The sequence below is a fragment of the Lethenteron reissneri genome, chromosome 19, assembly GCF_015708825.2.
Source record: "Lethenteron reissneri isolate LAM-NWPU_2019-01 chromosome 19, ASM1570882v1, whole genome shotgun sequence".
Lineage (NCBI taxonomy): Eukaryota > Metazoa > Chordata > Hyperoartia > Petromyzontiformes > Petromyzontidae > Lethenteron > Lethenteron reissneri.
Window position 1 is genome coordinate 7,986,966 of NC_083797.1, and position 21,877 is coordinate 8,008,842.

A 21,877-nucleotide genomic window follows, 5' to 3' on the forward strand; every position below is an offset into this window, starting at 1 on the left:
CAGACGAGTCCCCCCAGCTCCACGGATTCGCCAAAGCCTCCAGACTCGCCCCGTGCCACGCTCACTTCGTGGATTCCGCTCGCCGCGTTGTTCAGCAGCAGCAGCAAGAGAGATGAATTGGAGCCGATCGTGGAGGAGGAAAGCTGCGCTGGGCCAAAGGGGCACGATGGCGTTTGCACCCAGGAGCAGGCGTCTCTGCAGTTAGCCCCCCGTGCCACTGTGGTCGAACTTCAACCCGGTATCCGGCAGTATCATTATGGACCTCTCAAATATGATTATGACTCGCCTGAAGGTAAATGTGTTTTTATGCTTTATTTTACCAGGCAAGGCCCACAGAGATGTTTAGCTATTTTTTCATAAGCGACCTGGCCAATAATTATAGCTCAACGAAGAGGCTCATCGTATGGAAATTTATAGCGGCCAGATACTCTAAAACGCTTGTTTCTGAATGTGGAGGGAAAAACCGGAGGACCCGGAGATAAATTAACGCGACCACGGGGAGTAACATGTAAAGACCAAAAATACAGGTGTCAGGGTCGGGCTCGAACCTATGACCTTCTGTATATCAGGCGAGGTAGTTGACATTTCGCCCCCCACTCCCCATAACACGAGTGGGGTTGTAAAGTTAATATTTGGTAGAATGTCAAATAGAGATCTACTCTGCTTATAAGCTGCGTATATTTCCTCAATGGGTGGGTGGACACACATGCGTGCTTCGCTTGTGAATTTTAAGAATTACTGAATAGGTGCTTGCACCCATCCTCGCTTGAGTTGATGTGTGGAAACATGATTTGTTGAATGTCACAGGTCAGACGAGTGCGTGTAAGCTTTTCAAGTCGGATGTAATTGCAATTACATTTTCTCTTAATGCCTTGCGTCTTGACACATCTTGAGGCACATTGATATTTGTGCTAGATTCTACCAAATCCCACCAGTCGTTGTGAACTCATGAAACTACTGTTCCAATATTTGATGCAAGGGCTGACTGTTACGTGAAAATGTTTTCACGAACTTTGGTGTATTCTCTTGCAAATGACAAGTTCATACAAATTTGTATTTCTGAATGCGTACTGGTGTAAACCAGTTTGATAGAGACGAGATTCAAATGTTGACAAAATAGCCTAAGCATATCTTGGCCATGTGCTCATTATTGTTAGTTGACACATGAATGTTTTGGTCAAAATGTTACAACAACAAAAACATTGGCTAGCATGTAAATTGGTCCCTATAAATGCGTACAAAATATTACGTATTTATATAGTGAATTACCCCAGAAGGTCAATTGAAATGTATAAACCTACTGAATTTGTAAAAAACATAAAAGTGCCATGTGTGTTATTAACACTCTTGCAAAAGCAAATTAACAAAAGTCTAACGTTTTGGGCAATGGCCTATTTAAAGAACACCATTTGTTCAAATTTGTATCAAATACTATATCTCATGAACAAATGTATATATATATTTTGTTATTATACGTAGTTATTGAACGTGTTGAGTTAACTAACCATCGTGTGATGCCTTTTATGACAATTCTAAAATACGTTGATAAAATTATATTCGTTGTTCAGCAAAATTGTCTCATGTTTTTGGGACTGCTCAGTGAAAACCTAAGACTAGTCAAAATGTTAATATCCAAAATAATCAATGTTATACAAGCGTTGTCATTTGTAGTTGATGCAATAAAAAAACGTACAGCATCTGAAATTGCAGTCTAACATGGTGTGTGCATAGCACAGGATAATTTGCTGCACCTTGATATGATTAATGTTTGATGTGTTTCGTACCGTTTGCTTGTGCCGCACTGGATGAGCAAACAGCTACGTTCACATCATTTTTAAACACCAAATTAATTGTCATATTTAATTTTTTCGGGTCTCCAAACTTCTGACTGATGCAAACAAAGGACTTAGCATAGAGCTGTTTGCTGCAAGGTAGACAAGTGTTAAATGTTTTATAACTTTCAAAAGAAATAATATGACCGCAACCACAAAAAATGTTCCATGATGTTAAGTATAACTTTAGGCAGGAGTGTTTCTGGCCAAGTACATGCGTCATGTTTGGCTATATATTAATTGTAATATTGATGAATAATGTATAACCTTTTGTCAATCAATTGCTTGAGAAAAGCGTTGCTATACCCTGGCATGGTGTCGAGATGTTAACTACCTCGCCTGGTATGAAGGAGGTTGTGGGTCCGATCCCGACCTTGATGCCTGTATATTTGGAGTTTGCGTGTGTCTCTCCCCATTTTCGTGTGGATTTTTCTCCAGGTCCTCCAGTTTTCCTCTCCACATTTAGATTCAACATCATGCGTCTTAGAGTATTTGGCTACTATAAATTTACACATGTTAAGCCACTTTATTGGGCTATCATTTATGACCAGATCGCTTCTGAAAAAGAGCTATACAGCTCAATAGGCATTACCTGGTAAAATAAAAAGTTGTTTTATCATAACCTACCACAATTGCAGATGGTTGGTTCATATATCACTTGGCCATGATGTTAGGAATTGAACTTGGGTAACTGGCTTCATTGTGCAGTGTCCTACCAACTGAACCACCACTCTCATGTACATATTCATTTAAAACTACAACATATGCAGACCCCAACATGGTTCACAGTGTGCACAGGTGACGTTCTGATTTTGTGATGGTCACAGCACGTGAACTGGCTCCAACCACATCGTAAAACCAGTTAGCTTGCAACTTTATCTTGGCAATTACTGCCAGGCATGTGCTGCAGTTTATGATGGAGAAGCTAATCTCTTTGCTACCATTATTGGCATGAAATGTATGTCTGCATACAGTAGCAGCATTGTTAACATTCAATGAGCAGGATGTACTTTGCTTTCAACAGTTATCTCAGCATGTGTATATAGTAATCTAAATAGTTGTAGAAACATTTTTTTATTGAAACAGTTGTATTTTATGATTGACAAAAATCTTTATGTTTGTTATAACATGTCAGTGCAATGTCTGGTAGATTAAAGTAGTGTGCAAGGTCGAAGCAAACGAGTGATTGAGTAAGGCTGCAGTGCCCTTCATCATGCACAAATTTCCTGTTTCCTTGATATGATCGTGAGTCATGTGTTGTCACTCAACCTAATGGAGGCAGAGCCAGCGAGTCTGCAGAGCCAGCGAGTCTGCAGAGCCAGCGAGTCTGCAGAGCCAGCGAGTCTGCAGAGCCAGCGAGTCTGCAGAGCCAGCGAGTCTGCAGAGCCAGCGAGTCTGCAGAGCCAGCGAGTCTGCAGGGCTCGCGCGTGTCATTGTCAGTCTTTTTTAACCATCCATTTCAAGTCTCCGTATGCTGATAATGCCACCCGGTAACCTGTGCTTGCAATGTATCTCACTTTCCCACCTGTTCCCCTCTGTGATAATCATTGCCTTCTTGGCTTTCCACTGAGTGGACTTTCCGGAATATGGCCAGATATGTTGATCCCTTTGAATCGCCGCTCGTAATGTCTTTTGGCCAAATTAAGTGTGTGGTTGATACCCCAGCCTCCAATGTGTACAGTGATAAGTCTATGGCACGAGATGAAGTGTCTGATATGTTAGCTTGTCGGTGAAATGTCTTTACCAAGAGCTAAACCAGAATGAATGCAGCCATTGCTTTTGTCATTTAACCTCTGGTCACATCGCTATGAATCTGCAATCATGCAATGTTGCAGTTAGTTATCAATTCCCTTTGGGCGGAAAGGTAGTGCAGTGGTAACACTCGTGCCCGACAGCACCTCCATTTAGCACGGTTGGCTGTGTAGGGGACGAAAGAAGTTCAAAATACAGCGAGAAGGGTTTTGATTGCCGACTCAGATGCTGCACTGTGGATTTTCTATATCCGAGTTCTCTGATTTCTTCCCATGGCCAAAAGAAACATACACCGTAACTGGTATTAGCCAAACATCCAAATGCTGAAACATTACCCACAAATTACTAATTCGGAATTATATTTTGGATTACAACGATGCCCCTCGGTATATATTAATCTGGCAGGGCCCTTCTGACAAAGTTTTGAGACTCACTGCAGCTCTCCTGGGTAAACAAACACACTTTTATATTTCCAAAGGAGCTTTTATCAATCTATATAAAAGCTGTCTTGTTTAAGCATTTTTATATTCGCCTATGTTCACGTGAACTTTTCAGGCCCCTTTATCCTCTTAAGATGCCCAGCACTGATGACTTATTTTAATGGCCTTAACACCCAGCAAGAAGACGCTGCCACTGCTGAATAATATTTACATTTTAACAGCGTGATTACATTAATACAATTTGGCCAGCAGACAGTCCATTGGGAGTTTTTTTTATTTGTTGTGACGCTATAAGATAATTTATAAAGACTCATCGCCTCATGGCCTCATCATTGCCCTTGTTTCACCACAACATTTGTTTGACCTAAAGCAAGCTTTAATTGCACGTGGGCTGTTACACATATATTAGCCACTGTGCGTCACTAATAAATAAACCCTCTATGCTATATTGAGCATGTAATTATTTTTAACGCACAAAACGATTGCTCAAGATTATAGTGCTGCTGACTAAAGAACCCTGCGAAACTTTCTGCCAAATCTATCTCGCAAGAACTAAAGACTTAAGTTTCTTCTATTCAGTCTTCCACTTTTAAATAAGGTGGGTTTTATCTTCTGAATGATTAAAGTCCTTATATATGAGCTTGTTCATGTACGCTTATACCGTATTTCAAATACAAATAAATGATAATCGCAATCTGTCAATATACTGTTGGATGGAGGCTTCCCCACGCCGTATCGGTCTTGGGGGTTGTTTGACCATACTTCACCATGCCGGTTGACGGACGTTGGTGAAAGGTGTGCTCATGACTGCTTAAGATGACACTAGCAATTGATGAGAAAATCTTTGTGGCTGAGAAAATGGAGCTCAGGTTTGCCAGGTTCATTGTATATTGGACTAACATCGTTTATGCTCCATCCCCCGTCTTTAACGGGTAATTTGAGATGCTTATAACTTGTGCAGGCACACAGTGTTCTGCAATGCATCAGTATAAATACAAAGACAAATAAGCATTGTAAATCGTGGAATTCTGAAATAAACCACTGAGCACGCTATTCTAATCCTGGAACAACGAGCAGATGCATGTGGGGCACACCCCTCTCACTGTAAAATATCTAATTTTAAGCTGCTATGATTGTAGCCTTGATTGCCATTTGTCCAGTAATTATTCTTATGCAGATATCCCCGCATCAACAATTGAATGGGCCATCTCGTATTCCCCACACTTTCCCCCTGGCAAAATAATCAAAAGATCCTGAATTCCCCATTTGTTGTTATATATAATCCTTGTAGTACACAATGGGAGAAATTTACTGATGGAATTGATTGTGTTTGTGTATTGCGTCTAATTAAACATAATATTACATTTCCCTCTCCCCCCCCTTATCGCTCGCCTTTTGTGGGGGTTGCAGACACAGGCCAGAAGAAGTCAGGCGAGCGAAAAGAAAGAAGAATGTCCTTCCAGAAGCCCAAAGGCACGATGGAGTACACGGTAATGAACACGTTGAATCAGATGTTAGATTCGACTTCCTCAAATTCCGCGGAAATGATAGAAGGGGGAAACAAACCAGGATGTAAACCATCGTCTGCGTGTTCAACTTTGACCCGCATATCGGGTTGCACACACAGACCCATTGTGGGTGATATGAAGACTTCCACTTGTCTTCAAATAAGCATGCAGTGTATTTTAGTTCATTGGACAATTGACTTCTGTGACATTTGGCATGCAGCACTATTCATGTACGCAAACTTTGGACCAGTTTATTCAACCTTTGAGACTCGTCATCAGAGTTGGGGCTGTAAGCAAATGCTTTTGGGTTGCCAGATGCTATTTGCAAGAGGACTTCATCATCACAATGCAGTCCTGTTCAGCATAAACAACAATGTTGGATGATAACGTTTTGTGCCGTTGTGGAAGATTATGGGTTATACAATAATACGGCTTCGTGTATAAATACAATAGTTGATTTAGTCCAACAGCCTATGGGCACTCCAAAACAACATTGTAAAAATATTTGACCAGAAAGCCTAATTATGTTACTAACCATACGCTTCACAACAGCACGTAATGAGGTGGTGTCGTTGTGATTCTCTGTATGACGCAGTAAGCGGTGCTGTTTTATATTGTTTTGCTATTGCCATTTTGGGTAATGGTGTTTTATTCTTGTTCTGTTTTCTACATCACTTTAATCATCTGTTGTTTGCACGCTATTGAACGTACTTCAACAAACGTTCCACCAAATGGAGAAAGTGGTCTGGTAAAAAACGTTGTCTGAAAATTATTTATTTTTTAAATTTTTTAGAAGAAAGATGCCTGCTAATTTGAAGCCTTTTTTTATATTTTTATAGCATTCATTACAAAAGTTATATATCAAGCCCATCTCAGGACGGGTCTTAAAGAGGTTTCCATTCTATTAGCTTTGTGTTTTACGCCGGTTTAATTGCCTCCCCTCTGCAGGCAGGTGCCCAGGATACGCTGAACAGCATTGCTCTCAAATTCGACACCACTCCTAATGAGCTGGTACAACTCAACAAACTTTTTTCACGCATGATAGTTCCAGGACAGGTAAGCAAATCTCGCAAATCCCCTCCACACTAAGCCTACGAATCATTCTGAAGAGCGCACAAAACATGTCATACACATTTGTCATTTTCTGTTCGACTCCATTTTAAGATGTAAATTTCCGGCCCGTGAATCGTGTTGTTTAACAATAGTTACCGATGCATATCATTGGAGAAAATATGTCGTTTAAGATGGTCTCTCGTTTAAATTCAAATTGTGTTGCAATTCTGCTCGGAAAAGCATGTCAGTGCCGCCAGCAAAATGCGAGTTGGGGCACGCATGTGTGAGCAGCCTCCACCTGCCGTTCTGTAGGGGGGAGGCATGCCCTAACATTTGTGAACGTTATTCATGATTCTCACCGATCTATATTTAATCAATAGCATAACGTTTTTCACCGACAGCATTTTTAATGAGTGACGGTAACCTTGAGACTTGTCTTGGCTGTAAGTAGTTGGCTAAATACGTGTATTTCTGAAAACAACAGTGAGTTTTTTTTTTCCCATTCGAACTCGTGTATGTGCCACACATGTGTTTGACATTGTAGGGATGTTTAAAAAACAATATCTTATTGATATTATCATCATGTTTTTAATAGTTTCACACCTGAAAATATTGTTTTGTTTACGGTTGTCAGCGGAGATGGTACCAGTAGCTTACAAAGACAATGATCCCCCGTATAGCCTTAACAGACTGTAGGGGCAAGTGTTAGCGAACACCTATGAAAGCCGGCATGATACACGAGGGAGTGGGTGACCAGCACCACTAGCTCACATGCACACACACTGCGTACATGTGTGTATGATTGTTTCTCTGTTCATCAGATGCTGTACACTCCAGACCCAGACTATATGTCCAGCGATGGGAGTTCCCCATCTGCGAGTCCTGTCAGCCCGCTGTCTCCTACGTCTTCAGAGGCCGAGTTTGAGAAACTGCAGGTATTAACATAGGGGTTGAAGAGGCCTGCGTTTGTTTCAAGTTATATTTACGCCGTGATCTACGCACGCAGTTAAGCCATTTGTGTACGCGCATTGCCATTGACATATCCCCGGCTTGCTCGAAGAACAGTGTTCACAAATAAGCCTCAAGTGAAACGCGATTGATTTTGCGAAAAAACACTCAATACGTCCGGCTTTTAACTTCGCCTGCTGTCGCGTCCGCAAGCGAATCCTCGCCGGCAGTTTGTGCGACACGCGCGCTCTCGCTCACTCTCGCACCGCTCTTGCGGCCGGGCCTTCGCCACACAGCTCTTGCGCTCGAAACCGACCGCCCCCGCCTGCCCTTTCCAGGACACGGAGCCAGCGACGCAGCGGCCGTCGGAGAGGCCCGCGCCCGCAACGTCATCGCCCAATCCTGCCCGGTCGGCTCGCGTTGTCTCGTCCACGTCGGAGGAGGAGGAAGCGCTGAGCGAGCGCTTCCTCAAGATCAACTGCAAGTACATCACCAACGGAAAGGTGATGCGCTGCCCGGACCGAAGCGTGCACGGTTTGCGTTTGGCGCGTGAAAATGATCGCTTCTCACGATCGTGATGCATGTGTGTGCGTGCACTCGTGTCACATGGGAAATCATCCACTTGGTCTCTGGCAATTGTGTTCAAGGTTTTGTAGCAGCTGTGACCGACACACGCTTGTTGTAGGTTCTGTATCTGTGAAAAGTGTGCTGCGAACCAATTGGCTGCATAGCTTCGGTGGACGATTAAAGCAGTCTGGGGGTTTGTTTGGAAATATCTCCCATGTCCTTAGTTGCCGCAGTGTTCCTGTAAGATAGAGACGTTGCTAATGAGTGCGGAGAGCGGTGGGCACTGGGTGGTTATGTGAAGGCGAGTGGGATACTGTTGAGTTTTTGCTTGTATGTATGTACGTTGAACTTATTTCGCACCGTACATAGCCAACCGTACTAATCGATGGTGCTTGATCGAATGGTGCTCACGAGGAATAAGAATTATGTGATTAGCGCGCAAGCTGTGTACAACAACAAAAAAATGCTAACGATGCAGTTATGGCTGCCGGCGGAAACAAACAACTCTAAAGAGAAATGATACGAGCGAGATGTGTTTTCAGCACAACCGCGCAAACCTTTGCAGTATTAATGCATATCAGACGGGGAAAAAAACCCAGACTAAAGCGAATGGCTTCTCGGATTTAAGAATTTAATCACGGACCTAAATCGTAATAAATGAATCTAATTACTCAGGGGGAGAGAGAGTTATGTTGCATACAGCGTGAGTTTGCTGGCGCATGCGTGTTTGCTCATGCCGAATTAAAGTAGGCATTTTTAGAAGGAGTCTCAAGCGCAGGGTAGCTTTTCAATGCTGTTTACTTCCATTTTTTGTGTATCAATGCTGTACGGTTTTGACATATTTGGTCAGCAACCACTTCCTTCCTTCCTGAGTAAACATGCCTTGAACTGGCACCTCGAAGTAAAAGTGTGGTATAGTTCATAAACGATGCTGACAAATTTGAACAGAAATCAGTCTTACGTGTAAATTCGGTGTTAATGGCTGAAACGGGTTTTGTAACCTCTGACTGTGGACATTTCTGTTTCTTGCAGGGAGTGGTGGGAGGGGTGCTTCTGGTCACACCAAACAACATCATGTTTGATCCTCACAAGCTTGACCCCCTGGTGGTAGCAAACGGCTGTGAGGAGTATGGAATTATTTGTCCAATGGATGAGGTGATATCTGCAGCCATGTACCACGATATCGTCAACACCAAGATAAAGGATGTCACTCCGATGTGCGTTAACATTTTCACTGTCTCCAGTTGGTTTTACCGTTCAGCAAAAATTAATGTTTGCGTGACACTCGTGCGGATGAGCGCATGCGGAACTCATGATGAGACACTCTTTGAGCCATCATTTGTGGCCAGGTCACTTCTCAAAAATAAGTTAATACCTCGGGTTTTTTAAAAAGTGATTTGTTTACATTTCCTATACTTGGCACTCTTATCATGTTTTTGTATTGTTTGTTGTGACGTTCTTACCTGTCCTTACTGGACATCTGTGAAAAAGAGCTTCATAGCTTATTGGATTCCTCCAGTATAAACACATTCCTGCAGAGGGAGCTGGTAGGAACGTTGGGTTGCTCGGTCAGTGGCCAGGGTCAACGGCGGCGTGGTGTATTCCGCAAATATGGCCGACTGTGAGGGCGGGTACAAGCCGGCGTGTGTAGGTTAAACGTTCAGTTTTATAAGGGCACCACGGGGTGACCAGCCCCTCCCCACCCAGCCCCACCCCTCCCACCCCACGCAGCCCATCCCCACCCTCCCCTCTCCACCCAGCCCCACCCCTCCCATTTTTGGATGCACGACGGACGAACGGACGGACACAATAATCTCCTGTGGGCTGGTGTAACCAGGAGGTTCCTACCAGTAATACATATTCTGATATAAATAAATATTACTGAACATCTGTGAAAAATAGCTTTAGAGCTTATCAGATTCTTCCAGTATACATACAAATTCTGATATAAATAAATATTATGAAAAATAAATATTCGGAGAACATGCTACTTTTCCTAAAAGCTCTGTAACGTGTGCAATATTTCTTAGTTGATGGTATGTTTTTACACGCTTTTTATTAACTCGCTCTGTTTGTTGTTGTTGTATCCTCAAATCTTGTAACTAAATTTTAACCCACTTACCAATGTGGTATCGACTGCAAACTTGGTATACTTATGTCATACTGATGACAATACTATATTCTACCATAAAAAATACAAATTATATATTTTTTAACATTCTTTTATATGTTATGTTTCGGCTTGGGTCTAATTGTCCGCTCAACTGACGTTGGCTGTAAATCACCACCGTCCCTTACGTTATGGCAAGCCTCGGGGCCACTTCCTGGAGTCGTGGAGTTCTGCCATTACTCGTACGGTACATTTTATTAAAGCGTGTTTTAAAAAAAAAGTTTTTAAAAATATTACGTATTACTCATTATCAACAGGCCTGAAGAGTGGATGAACTTGGCATTGGGGAAGAAGACGAGCAGCATCAGACCACACGGCGAGGAGCGGGAGTCCCGGCTCGTGGAGGCGGGCAACGACAGCGCAAGCACCGCACCAAAAAGCACCGAGGAGTCTCTCTCGGAAGAGGTGTTCACGGAATCGGAGTTGTCTCCCATTCGGGAGGAGGTCGCCTCTTCGGATGAACTCGAGCAGTCATCGAGGTCAGCCGAGGGCCTTGCCAACAACAGTGGTTCTGACAAGACGCTCACGGCTTCAGAGCCGCCGGAGCTGTGTGCGGGTTCTGCTCAGGACGAAGCTCGGACCACGGGCGACAGCGGTTTCGTCACCGGTCATTCGCAGGATGCCGGTGATGCATCTCTAGGGGGCCGTGATCTGAACAGCACCGAGAGCCAAGGCTCCTCCAGTGATACCACGACACAGACCACCTGCCACGAGGTCTCTATTGAAGCGGACGGAGACGGATCGAAGTCCTGCGATCATTTGGACGGCAGCGAGAAAGCCAAAGACGAGCGGGCGTCCGCTGAACCAGAGACGGGCGCCGAAGCCCCGGCAGAATCTGAACCAAACGCTTCAGTCGAAAAAGAGCCTGAGAAAGTTAACGAAGGTGCCAAGGGAGTTGTAGGGCAGACAGAAGAACTCGAGGAGCTAAGAAAGATGTGGAAGTCGCACACATTGCAGCATACGCGAGAGCAGAGAGATAACATACAGCATGCAGGCGAGTGTCTATCTGTTTATCTTTTGCAATAACCTAAGAAATACTAATTTATTTTTGAACACAACTCTGACTGTTTTTCCTAGAATATATTTGCCAACCTCTAACCCCTTTTGGAGCACTGAACTTTCTGCGGAGAGATGAGTGGAATGGTGCTTCGGCTGGAATGTTACTCTTAATGACTTAGATTTTTTTTTTATGGCGGTACATTGATGTATTAAAACCGCTAGCAATGTGACGTTTATGCATTTATTGCAGAGCAGCAACCCACTGTCATGAAATTTTCCTTCTGTTTTCCTGTCATCCCTGCAGATGTCTTCTCCAGTGAAAAACGGGTGAAGAAGGCAGTCATGTTCCTGTGCTTGAGAGTGGGCAAGCCCATGATGAAGACATTCGTTACGCATGCACAGGCCAGCATGCAGCAGTATGCCCAGAAGGATACTGAACCAGAATATTGGTTTGCCGTGCCACAGGAAAGGTAAGAGAAAAAAACACGTGTCTGTACACACTCGCTTCGCACAGCTGCCCTTTCAAACGCTTTTGAAATGCTGTTCTAAAATAACAGAATGTGCCTCTGGACTATTGACTGTCTCAGGTTTGGCAAATGGGGACGTTTTGGAGCGACATATGATTTTGCGTATTTGCTGTAAAGGTCGCCGATGTTATTTGGAATTTCCTGGGTGGTGTCTGCCGTGATGCCCAACGTTTTGCCCATGTGCTGAGGTTCTGATAGTATATCATGATTTCATCAATATTATTGTAACTTCTTCAGCAATTGAACTGAAGCGTAACAATGGACATATCCAACAACACGCCGTACAATGCGAAAACACATTTGAGAGTGGACTTCTATTTTTTTAAGTGTCTTGCGATATAGCATTGGGTTGACAGCAAAATCCCAGCGTGCATTCCATCAATTGTTGTCAACATGCCAATGAATCAACATATGTGTGAAATACATGATGCACAATTTACAAGCTCGTATAATAGATGGGTTGATGTAGAAGCATTTACTCTATCTGGCCTGCCAAGTCTGGGTTGTTTGTCCTTGTCTTAAAATATACATGGGTATAACCCATGTTCTAGAACTCTGGAATTATGCAAATTTGAACCACGAGTTGTCAAAAAAATGCTTCGCTTTGTGGTGAGCATAAGGGGCTTGCTCTAACTTTATAAAAACATGTTAATTTCCCTAATGTGAGTACCACACCCAAGGCACACTTGTGCTGTTAGATACAGTACAATTTTTCTGTCCACTAGACGGAGCTGGCGTATATCCAACACAAAATTATATTATTTTGACAGTTTTTGGAATTTGAAGGAGTCCTGCCCTTTCTTGGGATAGTGGTGCATTATATATGTAACACGATTGTGTTTCTAGGTAGTAAGTGTTATTTTCCAATTGCTTATGTCTCAAAAGTATAGAAAATGGCGATTATTCCCCACAAACTTTGCTTTTGTGACCAGGACTTTATGTGAAGGAATGACACAAATGCACACGTTTTCCCATTGAAAATAGGTACATTTCAAAATATCACTGTCCTGGTCACAAAAGCAAAGTTTGTGGGGCATAATATCCATTTTCTGTACTTTTGAGGCATACGCAATTAGAAAATAACACTTACTACCCAGGAACCAAAACATATATTTATTTTGTTACACAGCGTAATGTTGATTTAAAGCTTTCGTGACTGCAGGGATTCATATTCTTGATTCTTTCGGTAAAGTCACGTAGAAGGAAAAAAATCAAATAATAAAAATATAAAACAATGAACTTCTCACGACGTTTCGACTGCAACACAAGGAATCATCATCAGGTGTGAAAAACACAGCAAGAAATTTTTAATAAAACGCCACTTTTTTCAAATTTGTGTTGCAGTCGAAACGTCGTGAGAATTTTATTGTTTTATATTTTTATTGTTGTATTGTTTCCCTTCTACGTGACTTTACCGAAAGAACCAAGAATATACAGTATAATGTGTCGTCGCCCATTTTTTCGGTGCCATTTTTAGGCTTTGCTACCAAAATCCAATCGCACGTGAAAATTACATCTGACAAACCGGTAAAAAGAGATTTAGCCTTCGGTTGCCAGTGACACGGGGGTTGTCGCTGTACATAATAAGCAACTGTGATGTGGTGATGTTATCGTGTCTGAAAGTTTGTTGTTCTTCCATTTGATGGAAATAAATGCGGCGTTTGCATTTATTACGCGTACTGTACACGTTGCTCCCCCTGTGACGCGTAAGACTTCTTCGTGTCGGTATGTACGGCTCTTTAAAAAGTGACCGGCAGGAGGTGAATTCAAAAGTTAGGTTGAATTAGTTATTTCAAGTTAATTAATTTAGTTTGTTCATTTAAAAGTTATTTGCTTGACGGTCTCCATTGGGATGACGGCAGCCGTTTTCACTCGCATGACTTCACGGGCGAAACGATATTGCTGTAGTTTTCGAGAAATATTTCAACTTGGTGCAAAATTAAAGGGTTCAAATATTTCCACGTTGATTTTCATGCGCTAAACGGCACAGCAGCTTTGATTAACGCCACTGCTGATTTATATTACAGTGAGATTGCTGTATCGACAATTGCATACTTATTTTAAATTATAACTGTACGGTGATTGCCAATCCGAACTGCATCAATCGTTTATTTCAGGAGGTGAACAAAGGAAACGAAAAATAGCCAAATGGTATAAATGTCTCATGGGAAAATTACGTATTTTTTATTAATACTTTTACAAAATGTCCCTGCACACATATACACACGCATGGAACATGGACTTCGACATTTGCAACCGCACTGCTGTATACGTAGTATAAGGCAGAAGAAATGTTAGAAAGCCCAACCGGAATTCCGGTTTATATCCTATACTATGCCCTTCAAAGGTGGTATTTATAACACACAAGTCATTTTGCCGGTGGTGTTAAAACCACCATTGGTTATTTACTGTGACCGTGACCGCTAGGGACATACTTGGTACATGGCAAATTTAAACCAGATGGGTCCCGCCCTCTACTTGTTGACTTTGCGGACACCCACGTGATCGCTTGGCCATGTGGAGTGGTCTGCAGTGCTGGAAAGCCTCGGCGTTTGATATTTGCACACGCACGTTATGCAGTGCACATCGGTGCGTCCAGGCCTTGACGGGAACACTTGCAGAGAAAACTCCTGCTTCGAAGGTAACCCAAGGTTGTGCTTAAGCGTGCGAGTGTGGTCATTGGAGCAGTCTGGACTTGGTGAGAACTTGCCATCAGATGGCAAGTGTCTCACTGCAGACTGGTTGAGTATTTCTTTGTTGGGGAAACTGCTTCTTATTTTGGTGCCATTCATCAATTTTCTCGGTTCTTTCGGTAAAGTCACGTAGAAGGGAAATAATAGTCCTGTTCTTCACCGGAGGACGGCTGCTTGCGTTGTGGCCGAAACGTCGTGAGAATTATTTTATTGTTTTATTTTTATTATTTTATTTTCTCCCTTCTACGTGACTTTACCGAATGAACCAAGAAGATGAATCCCTGCAGTCACGAAAGCTTGAAATCGAAATTCATCAATTTGTTTATTCATTTTTTTTCTTTTGCACGGTAGTAGTTTTCCTTTGCTTGGTAGTGGCTGTATATGGGATTTGGTCCTCATTTATAATTAACGTACAGCGTTATGGGATGCTTTTTGCAAGAATGACGCTGCAGTATATAACTTGAAAGTATTATAACTATTGTGCAGTTCATGGATACGCTGTTTTTATTAATACCCCTGGCCCGTCCATAATGATATAAAACCTAAAGCAAGTACAAGAAAACTTAGCAAATATTTTGTCATCATTTATATGGTAGTTTTGTATCTTTGCTTAAAATCTTATATGGGTGGAGGGGGGGGGGTTAACCCAAATGCGTATGCTTGTGTATAGGGGTCTACTGACAATGTACGTACGCCTCTACAATACTCCGGCGGTGGACTACCTGTTTGCTTAAACACGTTAATATGATTAATCCTTGATCGTTTCCGCGTGGATTAAATATCGGCCGTTCTATAGGATTCGTGGGGGGGGGGGGTGTCAAGTGTACGTACGCATGCAGGTGGGGGGGGGGGTGTAAAAAGTACGCATGCGTACAGGGAGGGGGAGGGGTCAAATTGTGACAGATTTTTGCGTACGTGCTCAAAGGATAGCCCCTTAATTGTCCTACCTTTTATAGCTCGCAATGCAAAAGAGCAATAGAATAGACAGCCATGGCTGGTGACTTCCTACAATGATGTCATCTCAATGGATGCCAAGCCTTGGCATTCCCTAATCAAACTAATTCATGTTGGGCCAGCTATTTTACACAAAGTGTATTGTTCTCGGCTATCCATGGCCATTAAATGGAATGATTTATAGGCTGCATATATTGTGCAACAGTAGCACAGGATATCTGTGTATTAACCAACACATCCAGTGCATCTGAGGTCACAACACACACACACACTTAATGTGTCTTCTGTTACTCAGTGTTATATTTTTTTTATTGAACAAAGCCCTATTAGCCTTAATTTGAGTTTACCGTGTCTGATTTGAGCCTTAATATAACACTATGTTTTATATTGCCCTAGGCCTTAAGATCTTTGTCCATAAACTATATCTCATACAAAGGTTGTTAAATGTGTTATTACATTTGTCAGGTGAATTTAATTGCACGCAATATTTAATTTCATGCACAGAATTGTTTGATTGTAAACTAATTTTGGAGCCAAATAACTGCACTTTGTTCAACATATATCCAAATATAATTAACGTAACCATAAAATGTACCAGTAAATTTTCCAAATGTCATCATTTGCCTACAGAATCTGAATAGGAGGTTTTTAGATCTCTGTATGTCTGCCAGTGATACATATCTACACCGATTTTCAAGATTTACTCTGGCTAAAATGTTCGACGACGTAACGGATGACGACGAGCGTGAATGTTGTGGCGGTTGACATTACTCCTGGCCATGCGTACCTAATTGCATTTCTCTTTTGTGGATTCAAGCAGTAGAGGTTGTCTTGGGAAGGTGACAGGCATCTGAGTGGTCTCCATGAGTCTGACAGCCAATGGGAAGACCTACGACCAGATGGTGGGATACTTTTTGGGCAGATTTTTGTTTGAGGTCACAAGACTTGTGCAGTACCTGTGGGGTGGTCTGGCAGATGGTCGAAAGAGTTAATGAGGTGCGGTGGCATCAACAGCTTTGATCTTCACGGTGGTGAGATGTTAACTACTTCGCCTGGTATACAGGAGGTCGTGGGTTTGATCGCCGTGACAGTGTGGATTTTCCTCCGAGGCCTCCGGTTTTTCCCGCCATATCTTTAATTACTCTTAGGTTTTTTCGGTAAGTCACGTAGGTAAAAAATAAATTAAAATTTATAAAAGTAAAATAAAAAATCACGACGTGGAACCGTCAGGTGGAACCGTCACAGCACGATAGCTGTATCAATCGTGCTGTGACGGTTCCACCTGAAGACGGAAGCTTGTGTTGCCTCCGAAACGTCGTGATTTTTTATTTTACTTTTAATAATTTCATGTTTTACCTACGAAAGCTTCAAATCACTAATTAATATCTTTAATTAACACGCGTTTAGAGTATTTGGCTGCTATAAATTTCCACTTGACAAACATATTCGTTGAGCTATCATTTGTGGCCAGGTCGCTTCTGAAAAAGAGCTATATAGTTCGGTGGGCCTTACCTGGTGAAATCAAAAGAAAAATTGTTAAATAGATATTTGTGACGTGGCTGCTCCCGCTGTCCGTGTGTCTGCAGGGCGGATCACCTCTTCGCCTTCTTCGTGCAGTGGAGCCCCGAGGTGTACGGCATGGAGGGGAGCGAGCCCGGCAAAGAGCCCGGCTTCGTGGTGGTGGAGAAGAGTGAGGAGTCCGACATGATCGACGACGTCTATGACGAGGCCTCTGGGAAGGAATGGGAGGTAAGTTCCATAGCCCAGCAGCCTACCCGTAAATACTAACCCACCGGTCTAATTTTCAGAGAAACGTTCGTACAGTGAATTTTAGTATTTATAACAGCACTTGAACGACGAATAGTTTTACCTGTGCTTTGTTCAACTTGTCACATTGGAAAATGGTTCTAGTTTTTGGACATTGTGTAGGGTTTTTTTTTAGGGTTTTAACTGTACAACTCTGTCTATAGTTCTCAGTTAGTGAGTACTTTCAATACTTTTCTCCCCTGGATGGAGACGTGTGTCGTTTCAGGACCTTGGGGGGTGGTAGAATACATAGAAAAGTTATCACCGAGAAAACTCATGCTTGGGTTACACCTGGCATTGCTCACCACGAGGCCAAGCATTACTTCACAAATAAATCACATCTGTATATAACAGCAGGTGAGATCCAATTGAGACGCAATAGTGCCCTTCCAAGGGACAGCTTTGATTTTTATAAAATTTTCCTGCCTGTCCCTCTGATGGCATGCCCCTATCTTGCTTGCTGGTGAACATGAACGACTGACAACATTAGGTTATTGCCCAAATGTCATGAACAACGTTTTCAAGATCTCTGTCTCTGCAATCGCACATTTTAGCCAACTTCACACTGCTCTTGAAATGTGTTCATCACTCCAGAACATGACTGCATTATCGTCGTAAAAAAAAAATGCAGTTTAAAGTGCGTATCAAAAATGTAATGGAACAAATCACCACCTGCTTCACGATGGATGTGAATAGTAAATAGTTAAATGATGCCGAATAGCCGCAAGAAAACAAGTGTTCTGGTTTTTCCACTCGTGTTTCGTCATGGTTACTTTGCCTAACCTACAGAAAATGACTTTATAATGGCACTGTTCTTAGCTCTGTATGCATATTTATTGTTTTTTTTATAATACAGCTTGCAATAACATGTCAATAATACAGCTTCATTATATTTGATAACGTGTTTTCGCTGTGAGCTATTTGACTGTGAGCCCTTGGGGCTGGCTGAGTCTGATGCTGTCTGCCAACATTGCATAATTAAACTTATGGCGGTACCCCCGGGGTATCATAGCGATGCAGTCATTTTTAGTCTGTTGATGGTCGGCGATGCGACAATCGACTCATCTCGACGAGCTGTACGCGATGCACCACCACGTGGTGCGTACGAGCGTTCAGGGTTTCAGCGCAGTCGTCCTCGCTGCGTTTCGACATCGCGGAGTAGCACCGATTTCGGATCGATTGGTACCCCAGTCGCAGGAGTGAAGTACACCCCTGGGAAAAAATAGTGTCCCAGAAATAAAATATTTAATTGCCTCGGCCCATTTTGTATTATTTGGTAACCCGGGGTACCGCCATAAGGATAGTTAACTGCAGTGTGTGCACAAGCCCACATCACAATCGATTGATCTTGAACATAGTAGATGTAACACGGGGCTGTCTCTACAGGTTTTGATAATATTTTTAACCGTAACTATGTTAATACATAGCTTGTGGCCGCCCTATACATGCACGTGTTTTTATATAGAGTACATATATATGTATGTAATGGCGGTAATAAATCTTGAGAAATTAATATTAATAGTGTGAATAGTTGCCCATTTGAATACATTAATATGCCAAGCTTGCGCTTTCAAATTTCTTCTAACATGTAGTCTTGTGCATATTTGATAAAGGAAAAAAAAATCCCGACTTTTCGGATTAATGTGATAACTTAGTGATCAGCGTAGCAGCTTTAAATGTTGCTATATATGTATGTGTTTTTTTTTATTTTATTTCTTGTCCATGCCAAAGTTGTCCATTTTGTGGAGCCACGTGTTTGTCTTTTGTTTCCTTGTGCCCTCCTGCGTCTTGTTTGTTTAGGTTGTTTCTGTCAGTGAGTACCATCGCAGAATTGATGAACTTAATTCGGGAGAACTCCGTAACCTCTGCAAACGTCTGAAGGTGGCAGGACCTAGGAGTGATTTTTTTTTATCATCATTGTTGCTTTCATTGTTATCACTCATAATACGGCTTGCTGCGTCCCGCTGTGTTTTATTTGTCAAATTATGCATGTCTTTGTGGTTATTTTGGGTTTCTTATTTTACTCTAGAAAATTCCCTTATGAAATACACCATGCATTCCAGGAGATGCTAATGGTAAAAACTGTTTGCTCCATGTTACTAATCAATTAATAATCTGCAGACACTTTTGAAGTGCTGCTTAAATGAATTGTGCAATGGAAAATAGCTGAGGGAATTTTCTACGTAATATCATGTCATCAAACACAGTCATCAGCAATTGCAAACAGATACCCACAGAATCTGTTGCATTGCGATGGCTCGTTTAATGTAAGCCTAGCAGCTACTGTACACTTTTAGGAAACATGGCTTGTGCAAGATGATGACACTGGCTGATACACACTGGCTAATAATCATTTTCACTCTATGGTGATGGCAACAATTATCAATTGAATACGGTGCATTCAATTGATCCTTTTTTCACTGTCATACCTTGGTGTCCATCACATGTCAAGACACACAAGCGTGTACAACAACAACAAAACATATTTTGCAAATAACTATTAGAATTCCCGAGTGTGTTTTGAGTGGGGTAATTTCCTTGCACGCGATAGTGTGTGTGTGTGTGAGAGAGAGAGAACTTGAGTGTGTGTGTGTGTATATGTTCTAATACTTGCTTACTCGCACACATAGATCGTGACTGCAGATGAAGCAAAGAGGCAGCATGGCCCAATGGCTTCGACCATTGATCTAGGGCCAGAGGCATGGAAACCAGTCCTCAACAGCTCCAGCTCCATACTGGAACAGGATCACATAAATAAGGCATGTGGCGATGAAAAACCATTTTCATTATCTGTCTTAACTCTCCTACCCCGAGTGTGAAGTGTGATTGAACCGCAGCCAGCTCAGGACTCAATTAATTGAGTTCATGTAATGGCCCATTGCGATGAAAGTAAAACAAGAAAATATGTTTTTGCCAGACTCTAAACTCCAAAGATGAAATGTTAATTACAGGAAGGCCACATGATCTAAACATCATTGTTCGTATAATTACTTTGTTGCACGTTTTAATAATATATGTTCAAATACCCGCTCCCAGTTCCTTTTATTGTTATTTAAAAGTAAGAGCAGTTGTTAGCAGCACGCTACCCATGAATATTTGAATATGCCACAGCTCCATTGAGCTTTGCTTAAATAAAGGTCCAGTCTCGATGGGTCAGCCACACACATCTCCCTGCTCAGCCTTGGCTAATAATACATCCTGCACTGCATATACTGCAGATTTTGAACTGAGTGAAAATAATCTGTCACCCTGCTGTTTTTGGAATCCTATCAATGAAACTGTGTGAATTTGTTCGGCTTACTCGAGCGGCAGTTGTTCATGTTCTCACTATTCACACGTTTAATATCAAATAAACTTTCAATTTACGTTATGTTGAAATTATCTTCATCACAGTCTTTAGTGTAACAACATCAAGTCACTGTGGGGACATTCACATCTGTGGGTGGACAGGATGGCAGGCCGTCGAAGGCACCCTGTTGATTGAGACTCAGTCACGTTGCATGGCATTAGCGATGCTGGTCGTTGTGTTTTTTGTTATCAATGAGTTCCTGTATCAGAAAGAAAGGAACCGGATCTGGTGGCTGTATTCCCACGACATTAAAACGAGACAATCCTTGAAAACTACAGAACAAATCACGTCAGCCACCATTGACACCTTTTATCTCTATGCATTGCCATTGCCAGAGAGTACTTGTATTTGTATTAATATAGAACATTATATACCACGTTTAATTAGTAATTACACCAAAAGATAAATATGGGGAATCAATACTGATCACTCTAGTTTAAACTTTCCTGGTCCACTGCACTTTATGAATATTTCCAGGTTCATGTGGAAATGATGCAAAATAAATTCTGTGAAATTCACGTGGCAGTCAGTGGCCCATTTAAACTTTATTAACGGGCTGAAATCTGTGAATACATTTGTTACTAATTCGACAAAAATGCTTGGTGTGTCTTCGTGTTGCAGCTGGCAGCAAACCTTCCCCCTCGCACGGTGGGATACCCATGGACGCTCGCCTATAGCACATCCAAGCATGGAATGAGCCTTAAAACCTCTCTACCGCACCATGGTTGGTCTGGACTCTCCCCATGTTGCTTGTGATTAAAGACACTGACCGGCAGGTAAGCATAATTGAGTCATCAGTTACGATATAAAACTTCCCTACGTGCATTCTTCTTCTTCTCAGTAGGTCCTTCCGATCGCTGCGAGATAGAACGATGAAGGTCTACAGCTTCTAGTCTCGTAATGTTTGCCATCTCCTCCGGTTCCAACTCATTGTCTCTGCAGAGGATGTCAGCGTTGGCTTGTGCCTCTGTTGCTTTGTTTCTTCTTCCATTCTAGATTTGAAGCTTTCGTGACTGCAAGGATTCATACTCTTAGGTTTTTTTTCGGTAAAGTCACGTAGATAAAAATAAATAATAAAAATAAAATAATTGAAATAATAATAGAAATAAAATGATAAATCACAACGTTTCGGAGGCAACACAAGTCTCTGTATCAAGTAAATGATACAGTAAATCTAGCTGTGACGGTCCCACCTGATGACGGAGACTTGTGTTGCCTGTGAAACGTCGTGATTTATAATTTTATTTCTATTATTTTATTTATTATTATTTATTTTTAT

General features: G+C 42.0%; 1 protein-coding gene across 1 annotated transcript in view; it reads left to right on the forward strand.

The window, feature by feature from the left end:
• Nucleotides 1–21,877, forward strand: part of LOC133344233 (oxidation resistance protein 1-like) — a 52,466-nt gene that overhangs the window by 23,871 nt on the left and 6,718 nt on the right. Inside the window, 13 exon segments of the mRNA XM_061554298.1 lie at nt 5,435–5,514; nt 6,481–6,588; nt 7,407–7,520; nt 7,872–8,036; nt 9,133–9,317; nt 10,528–11,264; nt 11,574–11,739; nt 17,030–17,192; nt 19,050–19,130; nt 19,880–20,008; nt 21,220–21,306; nt 21,308–21,337; nt 21,339–21,374. Coding sequence (XP_061410282.1) covers nt 5,435–5,514; nt 6,481–6,588; nt 7,407–7,520; nt 7,872–8,036; nt 9,133–9,317; nt 10,528–11,264; nt 11,574–11,739; nt 17,030–17,192; nt 19,050–19,130; nt 19,880–20,008; nt 21,220–21,306; nt 21,308–21,337; nt 21,339–21,374 — 2,081 coding nt within the window.